The 27213-nt window shown below is 38.4% G+C and overlaps 1 protein-coding gene across 1 annotated transcript in view; it reads left to right on the top strand.

Moving 5' to 3' along the window:
* PRTG (protogenin) overlaps nt 1–27213 on the top strand; it is an 83620-nt gene that overhangs the window by 13663 nt on the left and 42744 nt on the right. Inside the window, exons 3-8 of the mRNA XM_031616525.2 lie at nt 20009–20153; nt 21180–21313; nt 21622–21759; nt 22916–23074; nt 23608–23767; nt 24397–24644. Of these exons, the coding sequence (XP_031472385.2) occupies nt 20009–20153; nt 21180–21313; nt 21622–21759; nt 22916–23074; nt 23608–23767; nt 24397–24644 (984 nt within the window). The remainder of the gene's footprint in view (nt 1–20008; nt 20154–21179; nt 21314–21621; nt 21760–22915; nt 23075–23607; nt 23768–24396; nt 24645–27213) is intronic.

Below are 27213 nucleotides of genomic sequence, written 5' to 3' on the forward strand. Positions count from 1 at the left end.
TGTCACCTCTGCTGAAATGCAGCACCCGCCACCTCACTGTGCTCACATTCACTGGTTGTTGGTCTCCATCAACATTCAGCAAGCATCAATGAATGTCCGTGGGTGCCATTTTTTCCTCATGGAGGAATTCAATTCCACCCCTTTGCTTCATCCACACTTCCATGTCAGACACCATTCTGTCAGACTGCCCCTCTGCTGCCATCTGTCACACAGCAACAAAATGTAATGGAATATTGGTGGGAAGGCTCAGCCTCTACTGCTGTACCATCGACATCTGCCTCTGATGCTGCGTAATAAAATAGAGGCATTACTTTTGAGCAGACCTCATATCTGTTGTAGGGCAGTCATTCACTTGGTCTTTTGAAACTGCTGTGGAATGATGAACTCTAGCATCTTTGAGTGATGAATAATATCTTGTTCTTTCTGCTGTTGGGCAGTCTGTGTGAAAAATTGGTGCTTTTAACACCTGCTTGTATTTGGTTCCTGTGTGTAGCTGTCTGGTAATGGCAGTGGTTGTTAATAGGATGTCTGTCCACCTGCTAGCATTCCTGTAGTGCTACGTGTAATGCTACCTGGTTCTGGCTGTATCAGGGATCTTTCACAACAGGAATGAATGTACTAACAATTTGTGACATAATTGGCTAAAATATTCATTAATGGGCTAAAGATAAGGTTTAGATTGTAAAACCTCCAAACAAAATGGATATCCCCAAATCCATTAGGTAGAATTTTCATCTTTTGAGTGAAAGAATAGAGCAGTTGGCGCTTTAAAATATATTGTGTCTCACCACATAATTGTTCAGGGGATTAAATGAGTTTATTGATTTTTGCTTCTCTACTGACACACATTTATGAGCAGTTTCTTTGGCACCGTAGCCACATGTCAAAGGTCATAACTTTCCTTCACTGTGGAAGAATAAAAGCTTTCAGACGGTGAATCCTGAAATCCACACAGTGCATTATAGATTCACCCCCACATAGAATTACTGGGATTACATGACTTTGTTTAAACAAAGTAATTAAAATATGCACAGTAAAAAGAACTTTACTTATATATCATCAATTAACTGCAGGTAGCCATTATCCATGCAAAAGGTGAGATGTGTATTTTGATAATAGGTATCATTGTGAGATGCGTGATAATATATTAGGGTCTTTTATGGTCCCAGATTGTATTGAGAATAGTTCATTTACTATTAAGAATTTAATAGCACTTCAACTTAGGAAACAGTTGTTCTTTACTTTTAGAGCTGAATCAAAGACTTATTACACTTTGTGTACAAGAGGTGACATTGTAGGTAGATCCTGTTGGGAGAATGAAACATATTCAAAACCTGTGGTTTGCATTTAGGTAAATGCTGGTACTTGATGTTTACTTTAATGCCTTCCATTAGTGGAAGCATGTGAGACTTTTGTCATGTACTGAATATGAGATTCTACTGATGACATAATCATGAAGCTATTAAAAAAGAAACTGCAATGGAATATAGAAAATTGGTCCCAAAGAGAAAAATCAATCATGCTTTAAACATAAACTCGCTGACACTTGTTTTGCAGTTTTGGAAATGTAGACTGGGATATTGTCAATGCAGTGACCCTTGTGCTCATCTGATCGGTAGCCTGACAGAAGAAATACTTTTGGGGGGGGCTAGATAAGATATCAAACTAATGCAGTTAGCTGTGATGAATTTTAACTGGTGTTCTGTGTGATCTGATAGATATTAGAGCTGGCTTGAAGATAAAGAAGCAGAAGTAGTTGGGATTTGTGACCATCTGGGAAGTCATGCCATTGTCAGGCCATTTTTAGGAGCTATTAGCTGGTAGATTAGTACTACACAGAGGGAAGTTGTGACCTACTGTTTCTTTAACTTAATTTCTGATTGACAAAATGTCTGTGTTAAGGAAAGTGAAATACCTTTCCATCATTTCTACAAAGAAGGAAAATTGTCTGCCAAACATTGTAGAACTGAGGCCTGTTGATGCTTGCAAGTAACAAATACTGCTAAAAATACCAGTGATAACCATTTCTGCTCTGTTGATTTCTACAAATGATGATCTTATTCTAAGCACTATCTGCTGTTAAACTTACCAAATATTTATATATTTATATGGCTGTGGTTGCCAAGTGTCTGACGTGATAACTCTTTGGATAGAAATATGTCACTGCAATATTCATCTCTTTGATGGAGATTTCTAGTTTGTTTGTTTGCTTTTGTACACAGTAGAGCTCTGCAGGACTGTTTATCCCATTCAGTGGCAAATCTAAAGTAGAACTGCTTTTTACTTATTTTTGCTTTTTGCTAGGAAAGCACAGGAATGTCCAGTTAGGGAGTAGTGAGATTGGATTTGTTGCAGAATTGCTTTGGGAGTAGCTTTTTCTGTTGCTATGAATGTATCTCAAAAATTGGTCGTCCTGTAGATTTTGAGGGAAAAATCATCTAGAAAGATGATTTGAAAGACATGCTGTTTGTGCTGAGCATGTTCCTTGTGAAGGCTGGGATGGGCTTTCCCACTAAGCGGTCCCAGGCAGCTGTGGATTTGTCGTTTAGCTCCTCATTAATTCAAAACTGGAGAAAAAGTGTGAGCTAACACTGCTGGGAGAAACCAGCTGGCATGGAAAGCTGAAGTAAGTGAAAACAATGGGTAATTACCTGGAGAGGAAGTTCGGGATGGGGCATGGGTGAGGTGGAGGTGTGAGCAGGCTCATGTGTTTGGAGGTCAGGAAGGGGAGGAAAAATGCACTGGTGGGAAGCAACCAGAACTAAGAAGGCTGCAGAGTGAGACCTGGGGTTGGCTCCGTTTGGAGAAGACCATGGGTACAAGTTGGGAGCAGGAGAGCACCAAGTAGCTAGGAGCAAGGACTGGCTCAAGAGAAAATGGCAGAACAAAGTGTACCTTCCAGAGCAACTGGTATTCCTCAATTTGGAATGTGGATCCAGGAGTCCTGTACTTTCCACAGGTAACTCAGAAAGGCAGAAGATAACCTCTCAGCCTGGGGAGCTCCAAAGGCCTTAAATTGTATCATTGCTTCAACCAGGAGCTTCTATGTTATGTGACACAAGCCAGGCTGACCGCACTTTTCACAGAAAAAAAAACCATGCGATCATGTGTTTTTCCCCTCAGTGTCTGATGTGAGGCTCTGAGTTTTCATCTCTTGGAACTGACACGAGTTGGGGGAGCTGTGATTGCAGCACACTGGTACTTTTGAAGGATCACTGTCTTCTCCTGGACACCTAAAATTAGTGAATATTTTGGGCCACCATCCAACTGTTTGTACCCAACAGTAAAATTAAAATAATAATAGAACCTCATCTTGAGGTGTTGTGAAAGTACATTAACATTTGTGAAGAACTGTAATTCAGAGCCCTGGAGAAAAGGCCATGGGGAAGTTAATAACTCTTTCTTCAGAGCAGTGTTAGTAGAGTGCAATAAATAAGGAATGAGGCCACACACTGAACAGAGGAGGGAAAACAAAATACTGAATAGATGCTGGTTACGTGAGTGCCATTCATTTGGTTCCATGAATAGTGGGGAAAGTATGATTGTGCAGTTGGATTGTTTTCTAAAGCATGTATACAAACAGAGCAAATCAAGATCCATAAGCAACTTTTTCTTCAGCTTCCTAGCTTCTAAACACGTGAGTTTGCAAATTTTCATCATGTGTGTATATACACATGTAAGAGGCAGATAAACTGATGTCACATTTGTGGGAAGGCTCTGGGGTTAGCTTCATTTGTCTTATGTATGTGTAATACAGCAAAAAATGAAATAAATATTCATGGATGTACTAGAGTTTTCTATAGACTGAGTATCAAGAAGAAGCCTGGTCTACTATTAAATGTGGAGGTTGGTGGCCCTGCATGTGGCAGGGGGGTTGGAGATTCATGATCTTTGAGGTCCCTTCCAACCCTGACCATTCTGTGATATCAGAGTGCCTGATCCCTACTGCTAGTCCTAAAACAAGTTACTAAGTTTACAGAATTTTATGATCCAACCAAAGTGTGGTCTGGTGCCTAAGCACTTCTGTAACAATAGTTTAATTTTTTTTAAAGAACATGTCAGTACACTGAGAATTGTCATTAGCCATGTTTGCTCACTAGTGAAGATATTAGAGAGGGCTGTGGCTAGATTCATAAACCTGTTGGTAGTGTTTATCACATTGTAAGCTGACTTAGGATGACGTAACATGGTACTAAGAAAAAACATTTGATTTAGACATTTGACTGCAGTGTAAGCTTGCGTGTGGACAGGACTTATGTGAGTGCTGAGATGATACGCTCTCAGGTGTTTGTCAGGCCAGCTTTTACTCACAGTGATCTGATTCTGAAGAGAAATTGTGGTGGTGTTTTTTTTCCTTTTGTGTATGAGACAGGCACTTTTTTGTGGTGTGTGGTTTTAGGTTGGTGCCAAGTGAGGACTGTGAACTGCAGTGCTGCAGAGAAATTAACACCTGTGGGTTTCACCTCTTCCTTTATCTGGTCTATTTATTTATTTAATCCCCTCATCATCTCAAATATTTACAAGACACTCCAGCATGCAGCCCAGAGCGCCATGTGCTTGTTAGGCCACAGGTCTTACCTGGAGCCATCGGGTGTCCTTCTGAAAATATACCTCAGTGTTCATGACTTTTATGACTAGAGGACAGACTTTTTTTTAATTCTTTTTATTTTTTTTCCTTCTCTCCCCCTTACATTTTTATGTAAAGGATCTCAAAAGCAGTGAAGTACTCAATACTTTGCGCTCTTGGCACAAGTTATGCACCTGGATCCTGTAGGGAATCTGGCACTTTGTGTGACTGATCTTTCTGTAAGGATGATTTTCACAGCATGTTCAGTAGCTGGAATTATTATTAGATGTTAAGCATTATTTGTACTTATTTCAATTGTTCTTTTCCCAACTATTCAGTTGTTGCTGTGTTTGCCATTGTCTTGCGTTTACCTAGATAATAGTTGCCTGGCCTTTGACAAACTTGTGAAGAGGAAAGATGGTGACCACCTGAAACAATAATATCTGTGGCAGAATAGCCTGAGAACTTTAAATAACCAAAAGGGACCGTTTCCAAGGCAGCTAAGTGACCTTTGGATCCCAGAAGCGGGCCATTCATAGAGGCAGAGCTTTTGTCCTGCTTTGACCAGTGGTCAGTGAACTCTGGCAGGCCCCTCAGCTCACCATCTTGGCCCTAGACTAGCAGCTGGTGATTGATTCATTTAACTGTCCACATTCACATTCTTCTGTCAAGGACTTGTCAAGGAAGAAAAAGGTTCTATGGAGGGCTATTCATTTTACTAAAAGGAAAGGGATGCATTATATGATTGAGTGGATTACTTTTGGGTCAGAAGAGTTCCTGCATTGCTTTGTTTTAATTCGGCCTTCAATCAAAGAGAGATTTAGTTTATCAGTGCAGCACGGTGCTCGTGAAGAGGGACAGATCATTTCAATTCCATCAGTATATTTAGGGCTTTCTGGTGTGTGTGTGTGTTTTCTTTTTTCCTCCTTCTTCCTGTGATTTGTTCCCTCCCATTCTTTTTTTCTTTTTTTTTTAACTAACGAATCCATAGATTTTTGTGATCAGTTGATGTGGCAGAAGGTTGAGAACATTAATTTCTATCAACATTGCTCTTAGTTTTTGTGTATACAAAATGTACTTATTAATGCTTCTGATACCTCTCATATATATGGTGCTAAGCAATCCAGAGAGGCCTGAAGCAAGTAAAATAAGATTAATGTGTTGCCTTTGGTTTAGATGTGGAAAAAATGAGAATAAATTGTAGAGGATTAAATGAATAGATTGTTTACCTGCAGACAGCACAGGCAGCTGTCAAGCTGAGGCTAGTATCCAGGTCCTATTTTCACCTGTTAAACACATTTTTTGTACAAACCCAACATTCTCCAAATGGACAAGAGTGCCATCTGTCCATTTGTCTGATGCTATTTTTAGAATCCCTTTTGTTAAGCAGAGGAAGATGTTTCTGCTTTAAGAACTTTGAATCATCTTTTCAGTTTTGCAACAAATGTGTCCAAAAACTGAGATGCATGATGAAAATGTGTTGCCAGCCCCTTCTGTTCATTCAGCTGGGACAGGTTTCCTTATTACTATTATTATTATTACTATTATTATTTTGGCTGAGAAAAGTGGTTTTTTGCTCAGCTCCTTCCACTGGAAATAACAGGCATTAAAGAGCAGATCCTGCCAGTTAACCTTCTGTATCTGTTTGAGTGAGCATGATGAGCTGCAGCAGATGAAATATGACCTTCAAGTTTCTTTTCCCCACTCATATAAACTTATATTGTTTTGATTTGGCTTACTGAATGCATTATGAGGGATTTCTGATTGGCTTCAGGCCAAGATGTTAAACTTCTGTTGATGGAAGTACAAATGTGTAATGCACAAGAAAATATAGAGGGACTTGGTCTGTTTACTCTTTTCTCTCCCTCTTTTTGAGGATAAAGGGAGAATTTTTTATTTCTTGAGATAAATGGGTGATTTAAACTATTGTAAAAGCACAAGAGATGAAGGAATTCAAATAATCTAATAGTGCTTAACTGTTAACTCTCTGCTACACGCTTCTGTAGCTGCCTCAAAAATCTGGGATGTGTACAACATCTGTTGAATAGGCCTCCGTTCCCACTTGTAGGTATTCTTTCATGGGGGATTGGTGATGCTCTTTTCAGGTTTGCGCTTTGATTTCCTAGGGATCAGTCCCCTTTCTCAGAGCTTGTTTGTTTCAGCCTGGAGCATGATGTCTGAGATGAGGATACTGGCTTCTGTGCTCCAGGTAACACTACCTTGGTAGTAGGTTAGTAGGTAGTAGGTTAGAGCTACTTCCAGGTAGCTCTAAGTCATGACCTTGAGTTGGAGATAAATAATGAGCCTTTGAAAATCATCAGAATGGAAATTGGGTTGGCATTGTGTATTAGAGTATATCTAATAACCAGGGGTATTACTTAGAACATGGCTACTATCTTGTCCTGTGACTGGGCAAACTGGAAATCCAACTATTGCCTCCCACCAGCAGTTATCAACAGTAGCAAACAGCCTAAAATAGTCACCTTATGATGTAAATTCCTCTAAAGACATTTTCTTCTGTTGTTTTTTTTCCTTCTTTTTGATTTTGGTATGAAAGTTTTTATGGTACATTCAGATTAAATTTGCAGATTGTTTTCCAGACATGTAAGAGAGTGAGAGAAAGAGGTCAGGAAAAATACAGGCATCTCCACACTGCAGGCATATGATTTTTGCCAGGAAGCCACACTTCTGACTTGTTTTACATGACAATTGCAGTAGTTGTAAGTTTCTCCCCTTCCCCACCTCGGAAATTTTGCAGATAAGCATTTAATTAGAGCATTTAAATATTTTTAAGTAAATATGTAATACTGAAAATGCCTTTTGTTGCTTTTTTTTTTGTTTTTGTGGATGAGGTGTATTTCTATCTGCTGCTCTTCATTCAGAATGTTGATGTTAGTTACTGTGCTGCATAGACTTACTGAGAGAGATCTCTGGTTTGTGTAATGCAGTAGGAGGGCATTTGGTGACAGGAATGAGCTGAAGGCGTTTGGCCCTTGAGAGTGGAGGCATCTTTCCTTTCCCTACGGGAATGCAGCAGTGTTGACATTTGGAGAAGGGGCCAAAGGGCCTGAATTCCCAGCTTCTCTCCCCAACCTTTTGCAGTGAAATTCTGCGTTTTGTCTGGTTCTGAAACGCTATAAGCAAAAAATGCAGAGTGCTCGTATCTCTCGGGTAGCATTTTTTGACAGCCTGAAGACATCCAGCACCGCCATATCAGCTTACATTCATTCATGTGCGGATGGTGTCAGTTTGCCACGGTAAGAAATGAAACCTCTTCCTCCACCTCCTCCTAGATGTGAGGGAAGGCACAGCGGCGGTGGGCGGCACAGGAATGTGTGGGGCCCCACTGCTGTCCTGGGATGTGCTCTTCAGTGCTTCCTGTGATTGATGAGCTGGGCAGGGTGAGGTGAAGTGTGGGCACTGCATTCTACTTAGGGTCTTGTTTAGTTTTCGCCGGGAATAGCATTTATTTATTTTTGAAGGTACATGATGGGTGAATAGAAGTCTTCCCCTTCTGCTGGCATCTGCAGTGAAATTAATTGATCGGAGCGGAGCAGCTTTAGAACTTGCAGCGTTGGAGGTTTTTGCTGCACAGTGCTGAAATTGGCTTCTCTGTGTTTCACTGAGTGATTATCACAATTACATTGTTCTTTTGGGGGGCTCTTTTTTGAGGAACCTGTGAATCATAATAATTGATCTTTATTTTTCTATTTCTATTCTTTGTGATTTTCTTCTTTTTTTCTTTTTTTTTATATCAAATGAGGAGAGTTGTGAAGGAATGTGTCTTTTGTTGCACAGTCCTGCTTGCGTCCTGATCCTTCTTGTTGTAAAGCACAAAACTGTGCTGGATGTTCTCCATGCAACAGTTGGGCTATTAAGCAGAACTAATTCTTCACAGAATGGCAACAACTCCAAAGAAAGGCATCTATAGGATTAAGCATAGGTACTAGAAAGCAGTCACTTGGCAAACTGCTGAAGGAAAGCAGTTCTTCCTCACAAGAGAAAAACTGATGTTCTTTCTCCTGAATGCATGCAGCCACACAAGTTGAGCAGCTTTGAAGCTGGTTAATGTGGCTTACTGTGTGCCTTTTCTGTACTATTTCCTGCATTTCTTGTCTGCAGGAAAGCAGAGGGGAATTCCTTGATAAGTGTGTTAGCATATACTGTGGCCACACACTGCTGCCTGGATATTAAATAAAGCTGAGTGGGGAAAGCCCCAGCTGGGGAGCCTTCAGAAGTGAAAAGATCAAATCCCTCGTGCCTGTTTATATGATTCAAGGTGTATCAGTTATACTCTCAATAAAATGTTGAATATACAAAACCAAGTATCTAAGCCTCAGCCTTTGCTTTCCTTGAAAACAGTGCTGGTGATAACTCCTAAGGTGATGTATGTGTCTGATTTCATTAGGGAGGATAGTGGTGGTATTTCTTTTGTCGTTTATTAAGTGATTGAGGTGAGGTAACACAATGTGTATAGTCATGTGAATAGCTTGCACATAACTGCAAGAGCTAGAAAGTGTTGTTGCAATATCATTAGCTGCTTTGATAAGGTGAAAAGTTTGTGATTCCTGGACTTTCTTCATTCAGATTAAGAAATCTGGTGTTTGTTGCCATAATGTGATTCTCTTGGTCTATCATTTCAGTCTGGCTCTGAGAGCACCTGATGAGCAGGAGAGTAAACAGTAAAATGAAGCATGCATGAACTGCTAGGATGTCAGTTAGGATGCACTGTTACTTTCTCTAGCACACTGGTGCTGCCTATGATCCCACTGTTGTCACAGTTATGTCAATATGTCATGAATAACAAGCTGCCTTTGTTCCAGTGTTCTGTAGAAGGAAGAAGATGTGCAGTCTAATTGTCAGATTGTACTCTTATATTCTTGCATGCGTATTTCTGTGTTTAAAAGAGAGCTTTTTGAAAGATGGTTATATGCTTCTGAAGAGCCATATTTCTTTGTTTTGATGTCCTTTATATACAGCAGACATATAAATCTTGCTTTCCAAAATTTGTGGTGAATATATGCTGCATCTTTACTCATAAAGCCCCATGTATTCTGTGTTCAAATGGTTACTTTTATCCTCAAAAAAATGGATCAGTATCTTAGAGATCCCTGGTCCTGTGATGCCTATTTTAATAGTTATGAATTGACTGAGTAATTTTGTACAAAGGAGAGCTTAAACAGCCAGCCATATGTTCATATGGTGAAAGCCTGGCCTGCCATTTGATCTGTCATGTGCCCAGAAAACAAATATTTACAGGACCGAATGCTTTTGAGAATAGAAAAACAGCAACAGTAAAGCTTAATTCTGACTTCAGACATCCATTTTCAAAACCCCCCTCACCAAAGGGAGGTTATTACAGAACCATGTGCATCATTTGTTGTTTTTTTTTCTCTAAGCAACCAAAGGCGATGCTCTCTTTGAGACCCTGTCCCCAGACTTTCACTTCTGAAGACCTCTTACAGAGAGAAAGAAAGTTTTGTTTCATTTTTAATGAAACATAAAAAATGAATTTTTGAAACATCGGGGACATATAAGGAAAAGGATATTTTCACTTCTTCCTAAGGGTTTAAAAAATGTCCTTATCTAGTCAAGTTTCTTCTCCTTTTGTGTCAATTAACTTCTGCCTCCATTGGAGTCCTCTTTTTTTTTTTTTACTTTAGGCAGTGGGATGTATCAGCAAACTTGCTCTCAGCAGTTTCCATTTGAAGTCAGTAGTATACTTTCCTACTATCTGAGGATACTGTGGGAAGGAAAGAATAATTTGGGTGTATTACCCTAAAAACCTAGTCAAGATTAGTCTGCCAGTTTTTCAGGACAAGAAGATACTACAGTAGGTACTAAATGTGAAAATTCAGTCTGGTTAATTTTGAGAAGCTTGTGGTTAGAGCTGTGTAACTGTGTGTGTGGTCAGAAGCAGCTTTACAGAATCCAGCCCAAATGGTTGGAGAGCTTAGTTACCTTCAGTGGACATATTCAGCCTTGGTTATTCCTGTACAGATTTTAAAGTGATCATTTGTCAGCCACTGAATTAGGAGCTCTAAAGAAAAGAGCGGGGAGACCTGAAAGTGTTAGGGGAAACAAATGAGACTGCAGCTGACATCTCCAAGGGAACTTTTGTTCGAGGGTGCTCAGGCTGTTGACCTCCTCGCTTCTCCATTTCATTGCTTTTAGATTATAGCATTCTTCAGTACTGGAGAAGTAGTGGCTAGTTTGTGCCTGGGCAAATTTTTTTGAGTGGAGGGTGGTGAGGATTCCACGGACATTTCCGTACCAGGATTTTAATGCACAAAGAAGCCAGTTTGCATCATAATTTTAAAATGTATTCTTTATATATGAAGCTAATTATTTCTTTTTTTTTTTTTTCCCTGGAGATTGTAGAGCAATTCTAAATAATCTTAGTTTGGAAATCAGTGTATAAAATTATGCTACTTCAGTGCCTGTTAGCAGCAGTGAGAGGAAAGGATAACAGTTTCTATCTTTTTCTGTTTTTTTTTTCCTTCTCCTTGCTTCTCTTTGTTTAGTTTCAGTGGTGGAACAAAGTGTGTGATGGGCTAGAAGTAAATGTTTTTGCAATAAGGTGGCCATAAGATTCAAAACAGACTGTCTCCCAGATGTAATTAACTCATGGTGTGAGGTGAAACTGCAGCAAGCTCTGGGAAGGAGCTCACTCATCAGCTTAGGAATCAGGGCTTGGAGGAGATTTGACCAGAGTAGTGGTAATGAATTGAGGATAGCAGAAAGGACAGATGGCCCAAATCCTTACTCGTTAGCTCATCTGGGATCTTCTTAGTATATATCAGTGAAAGCTGTCTAATTACCCGTATATGTAGAGCAGATTTTGATGCATCCGAAACTCAGAGTGTGATTTTGAGTCTCATGACTAATGTCTCTGAAATATTTACTCCTTGCCTACAAGCTGCCAATACTGCTCCATGAGCTGAAACTTGTGGGGCATGGGTTTAAAGGACCAGTTTTTTCTATAGGGAATGTCAAATTCTGTGCCCATACCTGGCTCATTCTCCATGTTTACATGGCTTTCAGTGGTGTTTCTGATTCTCTTTTTGCAATATCTGGCTGTTTATTTACTTATTATCGTCTGTGTTTGTATGTTCACATGAAGATTTGGCATACTTAACATCCATTTAAAAACAATATGGAAACATACAAACAAACAACAAAAGAAACTTTGTTAGGATTAATAGAATCAGAACAATCTCCATTTCTCTCTAGTCTTCCTGCTCTCCCTCTGATCTCAAAAAGGTTGTACATGCCAGAGGTCTGAAATAGTACACACATAACCTGGACATTTGATTAGAGAGCCACTATTTTCACAAAAAAATACCTCTTACCTTTAAGATAAGGCTTTGATTCAAAGCCCATTGAAATCAAGGGTACGACTTCCTAGCAGTGTCAGTGCAAGAAGTGGGTGATAAATATTTGCCAGCAAACTAACATCTGTTCTCTCTGGATTTGTGAGCATAACTTGCATGGAGCTGTGCCAGTAGCACTCAGTCTGTCACTCCATTTTGATGAAATCAATTCTTTGATTTAGAAGAAAGTGTGGTAGGAAGGGGAGAGCAATTGAAGTTGTATTGCAAGTTAGTGGGCAGGAACGACTGACAAATAGTTAAGAAAAATCTTTGAAATAAACATCAATAGGTATTCCCTATCAATTACTGGTAGTGTCAGATCAGTGCAGCAGTTTGTCTCACGTAACCTACCTGTTACTTAGTTGTAATGCTCCAAGGGAATAGCTTGAAACTAGATTCCTTTTCTGTTTCAGAGTCTCCTTCAAAACTGCTGCTTCAGTGTTCCTACTATCTCAATCTTAAGAATTTCTTAATATCAGTAAAGTCATAGAGGACCATTTCTTTATCTTTTGTTTTCATTTTAGGAAGAGTACATGGGTATATTGGCCTTATCCTGGAAGTACATTTAACTTGAGAAATATCTGTGAAAATATGCAGTGTAATCTATTTAACGAATAGTGTAGTGATAGGCTAAATGTTAATCTGCTTGCTGATATTTCCAGTGTACACAGCAGGCTGTAGAGTTTTTGTTCTGGATGTTCTGGAACAGTGCAGAGAGAATTTATTAAAAGAGGGAATGTTATTTGCACTTCTGTGACTGCCTTTCATTGTAATGTAGACAATAAGAAACATGACTTGATACCCTACCCAGAATTCTGATTTTGTCTTAAGCACATTTTTTCCATGATAAAGAGTTTTTCTGTGACTTGTCTTCTTCCTAACAGTGAAATCGTAGTGACCAACTTGATATAGTAAAGGCGAGGGAGAAATTAAAGCTTAAGTCTGAAGTAAGAAAGTGAAGCAGAAAGGTAAAGGAAATAAATACACTTCAACAGAGATGACTGCATTTCCAGGCAATTCAAGAGAGTTCTGATTTTAATGATGTCTAACAGTTCACTGTTAGTACCTTGTTAATAGCATCAGTCTCCTTCTTGCATATTAAAAGGATTAAATTTAATTTAAGATTAGAGAATACAAGATGCTGAGGAGAACTACTCCCATTGCATTGTTAAGGTGAAGTTAAGGTGAAGGTGCTTTTTCAAGGTGGCTTGAAGACTGTGACTTCTTTAACTGTCTCAGTTCTACTGTGTATTAGCTTGGAGTTTAGAATTGTGAAAACTGGTTCAGTATATAATGTATGTTGTCTTTTGAAGTGATCAGAAATAGCTTGTTTGAAATGCTCAGAAAGGCAATAGGATATATGAATCCATACTGCCTTTCTGGGACTGGAACAGTGATTTGATTTGGGTTAATCCAAAGATACTAAAATCTGTGGACATTGTTCTGAGATTCAACCTTGAACAAGGCATTTTTGTGTGTCAGATCAGGATGTCGTACAATCTTCTGCTGTTCTTTCCTACAAGTATGCAGAGGCCTGCAGTGGGTGCAATATGCGTGAGTGGGAAGAATAGGATTCAACATGATTCACCTCCCTTTTGTGCTCCAGGTGTTCCTGAACATGTAAGTGAGAACAATAAATATATAAATACATTTCTGATGATTAATTAATGAATCTGAGGAGATTCATTAATGGATTCATCATAGGATGAGTTTCCATATAGTACAGTCCTCTCCCTGTTCTTAAGCTCTGAGGAGGAGAGGACAATTGTCTGATTGTTTCACTACTCTCAGCTGCTTTTTGTTAGATTATCTCAGCTCCTTAATAGCTCAGTACGTGATAGCATTTACTGCCAGGAATTAATAAACGGAATAAATGCACAGCTTTAAAATTCTAGAGTAAAAAGTCAAGAATTTGATCCAAAATTTTCATTCCGAGTTCTTAACATTTTGGCAGTCATCTCCCTCAAGTATCCTCACTACTAGATCTGGATTGTGGTTAGAAAAGCACTTGTGGTTTGAATTGGTCCATTTCAGTTGTGACTAAACTGATGCACAGTCAGAAAGCATCTCAATTCAGGAGGTGCCACTAAAAGCACAGGGCAGGAGACGAGTTATATTGAGCCTGTGGCACACCTCCACTGTCTCTTATGCCTGAGGGAATCTTTTGCTGACATGCACATGCTCTACATACTCTACTGGCACCGACTCCTTCTTACCTATCTTTTTGTTTATGTACTAGCTTCATTATCTTATCTCCACAGGTTTTAGGGCCTATTGATGTAGAATGTACCATACTGATAATGCTTTAGAGTGAAAGAGAAGGTGGGGGAGGTAGAAGGCTGGAAAGCCACAAGGACTTCTTCATACAAATTTACTCTGATTTGTCTTTTTGCCTGGTAGTGAGGAAAAAAAAAAAAAAACAGCAAAGCCCTAGTAGATTCTGGAGGTTTCTAAAGGAAAAAATAAAAGAAGAAAGCAAAGATTTTCTTTGGGAAAGGATCTTTGCGATGGCATCTGGTGTGAGATGATGGCAGGAGCAGTGCCACTGCCCCCTGGGCAGGGTGGGTAGCAGCCCAGCCACTCCTTTTCCTGGTGGGAGTATTGCCTGCTTGCTTGCTTGCTCTTCACAAATGTTTTGCCCTTCAGCAAACTCTCCTCAACTTCCTCCTCTGTAGCTAAAGCCTTTTTTAGCGTTTTCTGTTTCTAGTGATTGATGAGTATCACTGCTCCCCATCCTCTCTAATATCTCCTTTGTATGTTTGTAAGACAGTCATTTCTCTCTTTGGTTTCCTTTCCCAGAGCTAATCAGGTCCCAGCTCTTTTAATATTTCTTTGTGGGTCAAGTTTTATTCTCTTTAGAAATCTCTCATTTTAACGCCTTATAGTTGTAGGAGAAACAATGCTTGATCAAGGATTTAAAGGTGAGTGTAAGAAACCCCAGTTTGTAGTAGCATATACAAAATGCCCTTTACTAATTTCCTTTTCACATACAGTTATTCATAACTTTACACACGTTGCTCCATTTCTGTGAAATTCACCTCTGTGCTGATCTCAAGTTCCTAACAACTTTATTTAATTTCCACTGGCATCTCCTGCATAATTGAGCAAAGATTCATCCATTAGATTGCTTGGCTACAGCTACAACTCTGTTTACTCAAACTGCTTCATCAGAAATGGAGAGAATGGCTACATGTGGATGCTTGTCAGTGCTCATATAAAAGTTATTCCTTATCCAAATCCAGACACAGAGGCCATCTTAGTGGCATATTGTTGGGAAATATGTGTCCATAAAGCCAACAGGATGGCAAAACTCCTTTCACAATCAGTTCTTAAGCTTTGTTCAAGGAAAGCATGTACTAGTTGGTGTCAGTGCTAAAATCTAATATGTTTTAGTATTTTCAACACTGGGAGAGAGCACTACAAAAACGAGATCAAGAAGAGAAAAATTGATACTAAATTTATCACATGGTGTCCTGAAATCCATTGCTCGGGAAGTAGCCGTAGCTTCTCTTTAGCGTACAAGCCTGTTTTTCCTAGGTGAAGCCTCTCCACACAAGGATTTTAATAACAGTAGTACTAATCAAAGCAGGTTGGTTTCACTTGCAGGTTAGGACTGTTGTGTAATTCTCAATACCACCAACACATCAGTTCTGCAAATGGCGTTGTGCATTTTTGTTCTTTATACTCAAGTGATTCATCTGTGTGAGTGGCTGTTATCTCCTTAGAAACACTGAAGTAGCTGGTATCTGTACTGAAAAATTTCACAATATTTGCTGCTGTCTGGATGTATGAAACTCAACTCTGCTGCTTTCATTTCAGGGAGTAATTTCAGTTCTTTTCCTTGCTTTCAACTTATACAATTACACTCCAGTCTTGGGCCAGTGTCAGCTGGTATGTGTGAAGAAACCAGCAGGGTTCAAAAGCAATAAATATGTAGGTTGTTGGAATTTCTTTTGCACCTCAAGGAAACTCATTCAGAAATCACCTAGTGGCAGAAAGGCATGAGATGGCCTTGACCCGCCTTAGACCCTGGTTTTAGTACACAGGTGGAAAGTGCAGGATGAAAGGGAACTTTTAAAGTCACCTGAACTTGCGTTTGAATGAGCTTCGGGATCCATTTCAAGAGTGAGGGAAATACTAAAATAATAGTAATAATAATAAAAAAGGACTGCTATATTTCAACAAAAAATGTATGAAGCTTGAGCATCTCTTTAGATATTTCACTTTTCTGTAACGTAACTGTAACTGGTAAGTCTATTTAAACCTGTTTAGGTAAACAATTTTTTTCCCATACAGAAAAAGCAAAATAGTTTTCAATCCATGTTTATCATAGAAGACAGAAGCAGTGTTTCTCTAACATTTAATCAGCATGTGATGGCAAGTAATTTGTCTTTTGAGCCTATGGCTGTTTGCTTACAGTGGTAAGTGATGAAACTCATACCAGAACTGTAATCCTATTTCTCTCTGTTAGGATAACTTATTGGGTGTGTGTATTTTTTATAATTACAAATATTCATAACTGAAAGTAACTATATAAACATATGTTACCATCTCTTAAATTGCAAGAGATTTTAAAAGTAAATACGTTTTTTATCGTTTTCTTTTTTTCTACCTAGCATTTGGTATCTTGGAAGTTTTAAAAAAAAAAAAAAAAGATGGGATCACCAGCTTCTTGGAGTAACATTAATTGTTTTCTTTTGGCTATAAATCTGAGAACAAAACGATTAAATAGACTGAAGAAGAGGGGGAAACCTCAAATAAAAAGGCACTTACATTTATTGTGTTTTGCAGGGTTCCTTTTGGGAACAACGAATGTCTCTTGAGACTTTGTTTCTTATCCATTTTATAGAGCTCTGGCCTCTTAACAGCACTGCTTTAATGACTTGTTCTTGGGGTTCTGAGTTGGTATCAGCACTCGCCATGAAAACAAGCCTGTTACAAAGAGGTCAGGTTTCACGAGACAGCAATAGACTTGTAAAAACAGATTTTACTGGCACAAATAAAGTCAGAATTACGAAGAAACCAGAGATTTGCATAAGGAATCAAGATGCAGAATGAAAAAGTATTGAGCTAGACTGACAAACAGCGTATAAGTTGAAATTGATCAGGAGAAGCAAATGGGGATTTTTTTTGTTTGTTTCTACAATCATTTTTAGTGACATTAATTACTTTATTTTTCTGAAGATTTTGAGCAGTTCTCTGAAATTCTGACTTTACTATCTGACTTTATTTCTGAGGAAATACCTTTCTTTTGCTCAGGTAGAAAAATATTATTTAAATATCAGCCTCAATTAATGTTAGATTTTCTAAATAGTATAGCTGAATCTTTTCTTACTTGCGATTGTGATGTATTTTTATTCTATGAATTACTAATTTTCCACTGTTTCTTGGAATTCCTGAGAAGATCACTTAAATCTTCAACTGTTATTTACAGGATGCATTGGAATAAATCATTGAAAAATATATGTTTGTTTGTAGATATGTATAAATATGTGTATACTCTGTGTAACATGCATAGTCTATAACATATAGTATGTCATGTACTGTATGTATACTACGTAGTACATGTCATACTATGTATTGTACACATATAGCATATAGTATATACCTATATATGAGGGTATATCAGTGATTCCGAGGCTTGCGTTATGTTGATCTGTTTGGTTCTTATGATCATTTATACTTTTTTATATTCCACAAGATTTTATTTTCAAAGTTAAGCAGGCTTGCCTGGCTGACTACATCATGCTTTCAATAAGTAGGTGATGAATGCAAACCACTATGCTTTCTCTTAGAAAATCTGTTGAGAACAGCACTGGGGGAAGGAATACTCTGCTGCCTGTTCAGATGGACACACGCTGTCTGTGTAGGCAGGGATGGGAACAGATGAGAAGGAAAGGAAGTAAGACAAGTCTGGATGCTTTTATTTTGCTCTTCTGTAGTGGAAAATGGCAGGACATTGGACATCATTAAATTCAGCAGAAAGCAAAGCTGGCAAGTTCAGAGTTATGGGAACAATCTGATACGTGGACAGTTTGTTTGAGTTGCACTGAATCACAGAGAACTATGATGCTTTCTTATGATGTTTTCTTTGCAATTGATAGAAAATACATGGTTAGGAAGAGAACTGTTCTGTTTCCTCTCCTCATCCTATCTCCACCCCATCTCCTGGCAGGCTTTAAATGTATGACTTCTGTTGTGACAGCTTTATGCAGACTGTGGGGTTTCTGTTTGCTTTAAACTAAGTGGTTAATTTGGACTTAACCATGAGATTTACGAATCTGGTACTGTTCAAAACTGAGAGAACTAACTGAAACATAGGGAATTGTGTTAAATTCTGCAGGTGAGTCCAGTTCTCTCTGCAGTGAGGCAGAGTATGCTGGGGCTGTGGAGACCTGTTCCTAAAAGCCACAGCCAAGCACAGGGCTGATTGTGGATGCCAGAGCATTTCTGCACTCAGTCTGTAGCAGTCTGTGTCACATCTGGAGTGCCAGACCTTGTTTCCAATGGTCGTAGTGTTTGCTCCATGTGGTGGCAGCTGCTTTCAGATGGTTTTGCTACACAGGGCGGTTTGGTTGACTTGTTAGTCAGTCTTTGGGAGGTCTGTTTGCAGTACTGCAACACTTGGGCTCTGGCAGTATGATTAGGAATGTTCATTCTTGTAGTAGTGCTTGTGCAACTTCTGGAATGCAGTGCGAGAAGGAGGATTTACTCTGACCTGAGGTATTAAATAACACTACTCATAGCATAGTTAGGCCTATGTTAGGAGTTAGTTTGTGCATGGAGAGTAAAGCAATCAGGTGATGTCATGTTTCCTCCACACTCCAAAATTCAATTTTTTGATGCTATGGAAGAGTATCAGATTGTGGGGGTAGTAGTGGTGGGAGGGAGCATTCATTAGAATGCTTGGCGTGCATCAGTGCTGCATGTGTACCCTGTGCAGAAGAGCATCATTGAGAATGCATTACAATAAATAGGAGGTAAAACAGTTGAAAGAAAGCTAAGTGAGTAGAGGAATTATTTCAACACAAAGCTTAAATATTAAGAGATGGTTAACTTACTAATATTGATCTGCTATATAATGTTTTTTGTAATTTATACAACAGTAGAAATTTATTTGAAATCCTGTATTAAACACATCAGTACCATTGAGGTTATGCAGGGATTGTTCCCTGTGCAGTTGCTTGGAGTGGGGATGTGTGCAGAATTACTCATGTTGTGAGATATCCAAAATGAATTGCCTCTGAAGAGCTGCTCTTTGTGTTAATTATGTAGTGAGTAGCAGTAAATTGAGCAATTAATTAGAAGCTTTTGTATTCCTTTCCCTTTAGCTTTTTTTTTCCTGAGCGTAGAAGTCCAACTACTGATTAGTTTCTTAGGTTTCTGCTAGCTAGAAGGTATTTATTGATCTGCCAATTCAGTTGGCTCAGTTTTGTGAACTCCTGAAGTTCTAACTGCTTGAAATTATATTGGAAAGCACTTGGACTTTTGGTATGAAAGTGTTAATACCTGGTTACAATTATTTTGAATTTTTGCTTTCTTTTTCTATCAAACCAATTGTAAAATTCTCCAAATGCTCTTACTGAAGTGAATTTTTAAAGGACTAAAATATGGCTGTCAAGAACTGAATGTTCTGAGAATTTTCTTCTGCAGTTTTGTTTTTTTTTTTTGTTTTGTTTTTCTGTTTTAATGAAGGATAGTGGGGCTCGAACTACTTGTGTTGATGTGAACAGCCATAGTTTAATAATTAGTGTGCTTTCTAGCTACATGCCAGACAAATGTACACTTAATTCTATTAGAGACACATTTTATTTTCTGTTAAAACATTTTTATAATGAATTGACTTAAAATGAAATTATGCTACGTATACTTTCAACTAATGAAAGCATGATGTTGAACAAAGTTAATAAGGTAATTAGGTCAGTATTTCCTTACATGTAGGAAAGTTTGAAGTGTTTTAGGGTATTTCTTCAAGTTGATCTGTGATCTGGAGCTTGGTTTATCTAGGAATTTTTCCACACTTCAGTCCTTTAAGTTACATGTCCTTGTATTTTTTTTTTTTTTTTAGCCATTTCTGCTTTTGAAGTTCAGCCACTTTCAACTGAGGTTCAGGAAGGTGGAGTAGCTCGATTTACCTGTAAAATAGCAGCAAACCCTCCTGCTGTTGTGACGTGGGAAGTGAATCGAACAACTTTGCCTTTATCTGTGGACAGGTACGTAGACTTACACATTTCAGGATGACATTCTCTGTGATAATTCTGAGCCAGATACAAAAATAATATCTGAATACTTGCAGTGCCAGTACATAAAAAAGGTTCTAAGTGTGTATTATGTCAACTGCTAATTAGTCTAATTACTAGCAATAGTTAATAGTTAATTTTGAATAGATGTTATGAGCATGGACCAGAATTATCTGCTATTGTAGATACAATAGTGTCACAGAATGAACGTTGGCCTATGAATTGTTAATAGCAAATTTTACATTCTCAGGGGTGGGGAGTAATGGGATGCAGAATAGGTGGACTTTTGATGGGCAGATAGTTTAAACTAATGAGTTTGCTTTTACAGACGCAATGTAGAAGAATTAATATTGAACCTGTTTTGTTTTGTTTTTGTTTTTAGAGGGCCTGTAAAGAATTATGTGCAAAAAAACTGAATTAAATCACTTCATGCTAGGTAAATTCTTCATAGGGTACTTCTCTCTTGAGTTGATTGACTTGAGGTGTACAGCCCATTTTTCTAGCTATTTTCCCTGCATTCATTGAACCTACTTCCATTCTTATTGGCACCTAACTTTTGTTGAATATGCAACTGGTGTGCAAAAGAAGGTAAAAGAAGGTACAAAGAAAGACATGAAAATTATAAAAAGTATAGGTGGGTTTACTGAAAATTGCATACCCTAAAGTGCCACTGTAGCAGAAACTATTGTCAAGAAAACTGACCAACCCAAGTTACATGGATGTGGTATCTGCCTGAAGAAGACTGGAATATTTGCTTCTGAGAATTGAGAAAGGTCTGCTAGTTTACATATTCCTCTGCTTTTGTGGTGGCATTAGTGGGGGAATCTCACCTGTAGTTCAGAAGTGCAGGGAGGTGAGTCATGTATACAGGGTGTTTGTGAGTCTCCAGCCTGCTGTTCCCAAGTCAGTGTAGCAATGGCTGTTCATAAAGTCTTCCATTCCGTGATGCTGTTCACTTGTGGAACATTTATCTACATTTCTTTTTTGTTTATGTGACAGGATAACTGCTCTACCTACAGGAGTTCTTCAGATCTATGGTGTTGAACAGAAGGATGCAGGAAATTATCGATGTGTTGCCACAACAATAACCAGCAGACGTAAGAGCACTGAAGCAACACTGAATGTTATTCCAGGTACTCAGCATGTGAGATTTTTCCACAACATTATTGCCTTATTTATAACGTAGCAAAAACACTTAGATGCATTAAGGAGCTGTAATTACCTCTGAACCACTCACCAAAATAATAGTTTTACTTGCTCAGATCCTGTGGCTAAAATATTGTTCCGTGTACAATTACTGAAAAAAGGATTTAGTGTAAATTTAATTTTAGGCATCATTTTTTAACTTGTCGTACTTTTATTCATATATGATTTATGTTTTGTTTAATTGTATTTACTTTCTTTGTTCTCTTTTTTTTTTAATTTTTATTTTTCTCCAAAGCTTCAGACTTAAAGCCTTTTCACAAACCAGCTATAATAGCTGGTCCTCAAAACGTTACAGCATCTCTTCATCAAACTGTTGTACTGGAGTGTGTAGCCACAGGGAATCCAAAGCCAATCATCTCATGGAGCCGGTTAGGTAGGTCTTAAAATTATAGAATACAATTTTGAGCTTGTGGAGAGGAAATGAAATTGGAAAGGGAGGATTTCAGCAGCTGGTTCCTGTTCTCAGGCATTGTATAGTAGGTAGGCAACCATTAGTAGGTTGGGGTAGGGTGAGTGAAACACTTTCACTCATGTACTTCCATACTGCTGGTGAGAACCCCTGAGGTTTTCCAAGGACTCAAATGCTTCTGTGTCAGTCCTGCACTGCCCGCAGAGCACAATGGACAAGGTGCCTGGTGGGGTGGTGACCTCCAGAGATCTGTCAATCAGAACAGAATGATGGTTGGTTTAGTGAAGATTGGAGTGGCTACATCCCACAGAATAATCCTGTAAGTGCTCCTCTAACTATTCTTAGAAGCAGTATGTGAGTGGGATTTAGGACTTGTATGAGTGGGCAGTTCAGACTCTGAATAGCCATAGTCAGATCCTGAATAACCTGACTAAAGGGGAAAAGAAGAGAGGGAGCACAATAATAAAATCAATAGCATTCATCACTGTGTCACATTTTCTGTGAAAATTGCCTCAGTTTCTCCTGACATGTACTTAAATGTGAAAGTCAGGACTATACCTGTAGAAGCAAATCATCAGATGATTTCCTGTATTTTATTTCTAGAAGTGGGAAAAATGGATTGATTCCGTAGCTCTTCTAGGCAAACAAATAAGAAAATAATTACATAACAGCCTAAGCACTTTTTATAGAAGGAAAATAAAAGAAAACATATGGTAACCAAATATGTTCATTTTATTCCAAACACAATTTAGGAGATGGATGATCTGTGATTGTAAAGATAATGTGAACGTTGGTAGTAACAAACTGTATCTTTGTGGAGGCTGACTAGGGAGCTATCTGGAAAAATAACATTAGTTTTCAGCTGTGATGGGAAATATCAGTTAGAAATTACTTACTGAGTAGTGTAACCTAAACATCCGAATGGTCAAATACCTAGAGTTAAGAGCAAAGCAAATGCAAGATGGAAATCTCTGAAAACTCATTTGTGATTTCCCTTTGCGTTTTTTTGACCTTTAAACTCTTACCCATGCCTTGGCCATCTAGGCAACTTTCCTTAGATAGGTTATTTAAATACACTGGACAACCTAATAACCACACTTTCTCCCACTGTCTCAAATAGACCATAAGTCCATTGATGTCTTCAATACCCGTGTCCTTGGAAATGGGAACCTCATAATCTCTGATGTGAAGGTGCAGCATGCAGGCATATATGTCTGTCGAGCCACTATTCCAGGCACACGAAACTTCACAGTAGCAATGGCAACTCTCACTGTGCTGGGTGAGCCTGTTTTGACTTCTGCCATGTTTTAACATCTCGCTTTTGTCTTGAGCTGTGCTATATACTAGGTTGAATTTTTGTCTCATGTGAGATAGAACTGTGGCAGCCTTCTTTTGTCAGAGAGATGAGAAGTGTCAAATACTGAATGTCTGAGTTACAAACTAGCAGTTTATTTCCACTTAGAGACAGATGGTACATCTGGAAGACTGACTTTCAACACAGAATCCAGTGACAAAGTAAAAATATGTAATATACCCATGTGTGTCATTAACGATGTTTTGTAGGCTGGAGTTTAATTTGCTGTTTACCTTCACAAATGCATAAACCAGAACGTGCATCAGTGTTGGTTTTTGTGCAGAAAGTATTCATTTTTATACAAGTGTACTTTCTTTATATAAAATGTGCTTTCTGCATGGGTGTATGTGTGTTTAAGCAGCCTGAGGAAAGAGGCTTGTGTGTAGGGAAATTCTTTCTTAATTTGAGTGTCCTGACGTTTATGTAAGCTTGATTTTTTGCTTGTTACTTACCTGTAGCTCCTCCTTCATTTGTGGAATGGCCGGAGAGTTTAACAAGGCCTAGAGCTGGTACTGCTCGCTTTGCCTGTCAGGCTGAAGGAATTCCTGCCCCCAAAATTTCATGGCTGAAAAATGGAAGGAGAATACACTCCAATGGTAGAATTAAAATGTACAACAGGTAAGATTACATTTGCTGTATGAGAGCTTGTAAGGAATACACACCCTTACTGAAGATTGAGATGTCAGTAACTAAATATAGCCAAACAAGGTATAACTAAATAAATATAAATTGGGCATTGAATGTAACATTATGGACATTTCCCAGGCAGAAGAAACACAGATGAGTAAGTACCCAGAATCATCACTGAAGATTTTATGATCTCTGCCTTACCTCAGTGAAAACTGAAGTGATTTTACTGGAGTTACTCTGGATCTACAGTACTGTAGTAGAGACCAGAATCTGTTTGAGGCCCTTTTCAGTCCTTCTGTGGAGTGAATAGCTCATATAAAAGTATGTTAAGAAATGACAATCTTAACGTTGTTCTTTTTTCAGGGAGGAATAGATCTATGTATTTGTTTTCACTGTGTTTGGTTTTGCAGCAATAAACATGAATATTGACATGGGAGATTTTGAGTTAGGCTTCAGGTTGTGAAATTTCACAACTACACATCCATTTCTAATTGAAAAGTTTGTAAAGTGTAAGTTATTTAAACTCATGAGGCAAATATAACTGATGTTGCATTATACAGAGCTAAGTTTTGGTGTTTTTTTTTTCTTTTTTCCTTTTATGTTGTTTTTGGATTCAGTAAATTGGTGATTAACCAGATCATTCCTGAAGATGATGCCATTTATCAGTGCATGGCTGAGAACAGTCAGGGATCTGTACTCTCCAGGGCCAGGCTTACTGTAGTTATGTCGGAAGACAGACCCAGCGCACCTTACAACGTCCATGCTGAAACGATGTCAAGCTCAGCAATCCTGCTAGCATGGGAGAGGCCACTCTATAATTCAGACAAAGTGATTGCATATTCTGTGCATTACATGAAAGCAGAAGGTAAGCAGTTTGATTTAAAGTGTATCCATATACTACTTATAAATGCTAAGAGCTTGAATGTCCTTGCAAAGGTTGCCAAATTTGAATGGCTCATAACCAGGGCTGCATCAGAGCATACTGGCGTAAAAATCATAATCAACTGACTTGCATGGGGGAAAAATGCTTTTTCCAAATCATCTCATTTGTGAGACTGAGTGTTCTTCCAACTCACCTTGTCTGATCACTCCAGTGAACAGATTTTGAAGTCAGGAATGGGCTTTAAAACCTGGAACCTACCTACTATTGTCTGTCTTTCCCTGTTTGTCCTCAAGGAGAAATTCTGCATGTGTGCTTGGAAGGGAAGGACAGTGTCCTGGGGGCTTGTAGTGAGCAACTTTTCCCTGGATTTGCCTGTTATGTCTGGATCACCAAATTCTTGTGACTTTACAGACATTTGTATGTTTTGGAATAAAATGATTGGTGCATTATTGGCTTTAGCTATTGTCTCTTAGAGTAATAACTTAACGAGGAGGTTTGTTTTCCTACAGTGAGAAATATTTATTTAAAATTGTAAATTATATGGAAATAGCCACGAATGGTTTGCCACGATCTCTTAAATTTTATAGAAATAGGTATGTAAAAGGGAATGGGTAAATTAAAAGAAAATTGAGTAACTAGACATTTTTAATCACTTAGCGTGATGTAATTGCTTTAAGTTAAGGAAGTCTTTACAGCGATAGAAAACAGATACTTTTCATAAGCAAGGTATTTTTCATAAAACTGCCAAAGGACCTGAAAATTTCTTTGGTGCGTAGCTTAAACTAATGTTTATGCTGTAACGGAGCTCTGTTTTCTTGGAAGACTAATTTCTTTTCCCATTTCTATTCAGTAACTCGTTTATTCAAGGACAAGACTGCAGATGCTCAGCTCTGTGTGGAATACCAGTCTGACATCTGCTAAGCAAGAGGACAGGAAGGACAGCTTAATTACTCTAATACTGATGCAGAAATAGCTGCCTTTGCTTTTGCAAGTGGGATTTTTCAGTACACAAGAGAATTTTGTCTGAAGGAAGGAAGGAAAGAGTTTTAAGAGATAATGAGGACAAGAGGTGCGGGAAATTACCCCCTACACTTTCAGTCACTGAGGTATTGTGCTCACAACCCCCACTCAAAGCTAATATGAATAAAGTCACACTAGATAAGCTATCTGGGTAATTGTATGTCCGGTGCCAGTGTAGAGAGCAGAGACTGGGTAACTTCAAAGAGAACTGGGAAATTGTCCTTAGGGAAGCCTGCATTTGTGCAGGAAGTACTCTTTCACTGTAGTGAAAATGAGGTATCTTCTGAAATTTGTTTTCTGCAAAATTCTTTTGCAGACTCTGCTTCATTTGCCTGCTTGGACAAAGACTGTTGTGTGTATGTATGTATGTTGTGAAATGAGACTGTAGTTTGGCTTAGTTTAAAAAAAAAAGCCAAAACGACACAAAACCAAACAAACAGAAAAATCCGAAAGCAAACCAACACACACAAAAAAAACCCAACCACCCCAGTTATTTGAACTTTTTTTCTCTAGTACCTATTTTTTCATCTTTCAACACAATTTTGTGACATCAGGACATAAAAACTTTTTTTGTTTGTTTGTTTTTTAATTGTATTATAGGAAAATTGTTGGAGCTCAAAGGCTCATGAAACTGCACTCACCTGAAAATGGTGACACTCTAAGTGGCAGTCAGTAGATCTTTCAGAGGACATTGCCCACATCAGAGGCATTCTGTTCCTTCACTGTGAAACAGGTTCAGGTCCTCTTCCCTGTATGAATTAAAAGAAAAAAAAAAAAAAGTTTTATTGAAGTTAGTTGAAGAAACCAACAGGTGGTGTTTTTATTTTATTCTATGTTTTAATTTTTGTTCTTTTTTAAGCAGAATATTTTACATTCAAATTGGGGTCATAGTAGCAAGAAGAATAAGGGTCTGATGAGCGTGCATGTTGGAGTGTGTTAATTCCTTGTTAGTAATTCAGAAAAGGCACAAAGGGAACAGTGATTGTGGTGGAAGGCAAGCCTTGTTCTCTATTATGGCTGTTTCATTAGGGCCTCTGCATGAGGCCTAGCAATCCATTCAATAAGAGAACAAGTCCTTTTAATTTGAGCTCAAGGATCTTGTTTAGCAGGTCAGAAATCGTGCCTTGCAATTCCTAATTAACAAGCCATTAACTAGTCTGTTGTGAGATGCTTGTAATCTTGTCTAATTAAAATGCTATCAAGTTAATTCATAAATGTGGGAAAACTTAATGCTGGAATTTGCCTTTCGTTTTGTTTATAAATTCAGTTGTGAAGAGGAGGAGCTGGCTCTTACAGAGTTTTGATTAAGTTGACATGCATTTGGTGTGAATTGTTCCTTAACACAGCAGCTTTCACCACACTTATTCCACTTTATAGCCTTCCTCTATAGGAATAAAGCCCAACAAAGACAAGAACTGCTGCTTGCATTGCTATGCATATTTTAATGAGAATTGCTGAGAATTTTTTCTTTTTATTCCTGTCTCTTTTTCTCTCGCTTTTTTTTTTTTTTTTTTTTTTATTAGCAACTCAT

The sequence above is a fragment of the Phasianus colchicus genome, chromosome 12, assembly GCF_987193195.1.
Source record: "Phasianus colchicus chromosome 12, bPhaCol1.hap1.1, whole genome shotgun sequence".
Taxonomy (NCBI): domain Eukaryota; kingdom Metazoa; phylum Chordata; class Aves; order Galliformes; family Phasianidae; genus Phasianus; species Phasianus colchicus.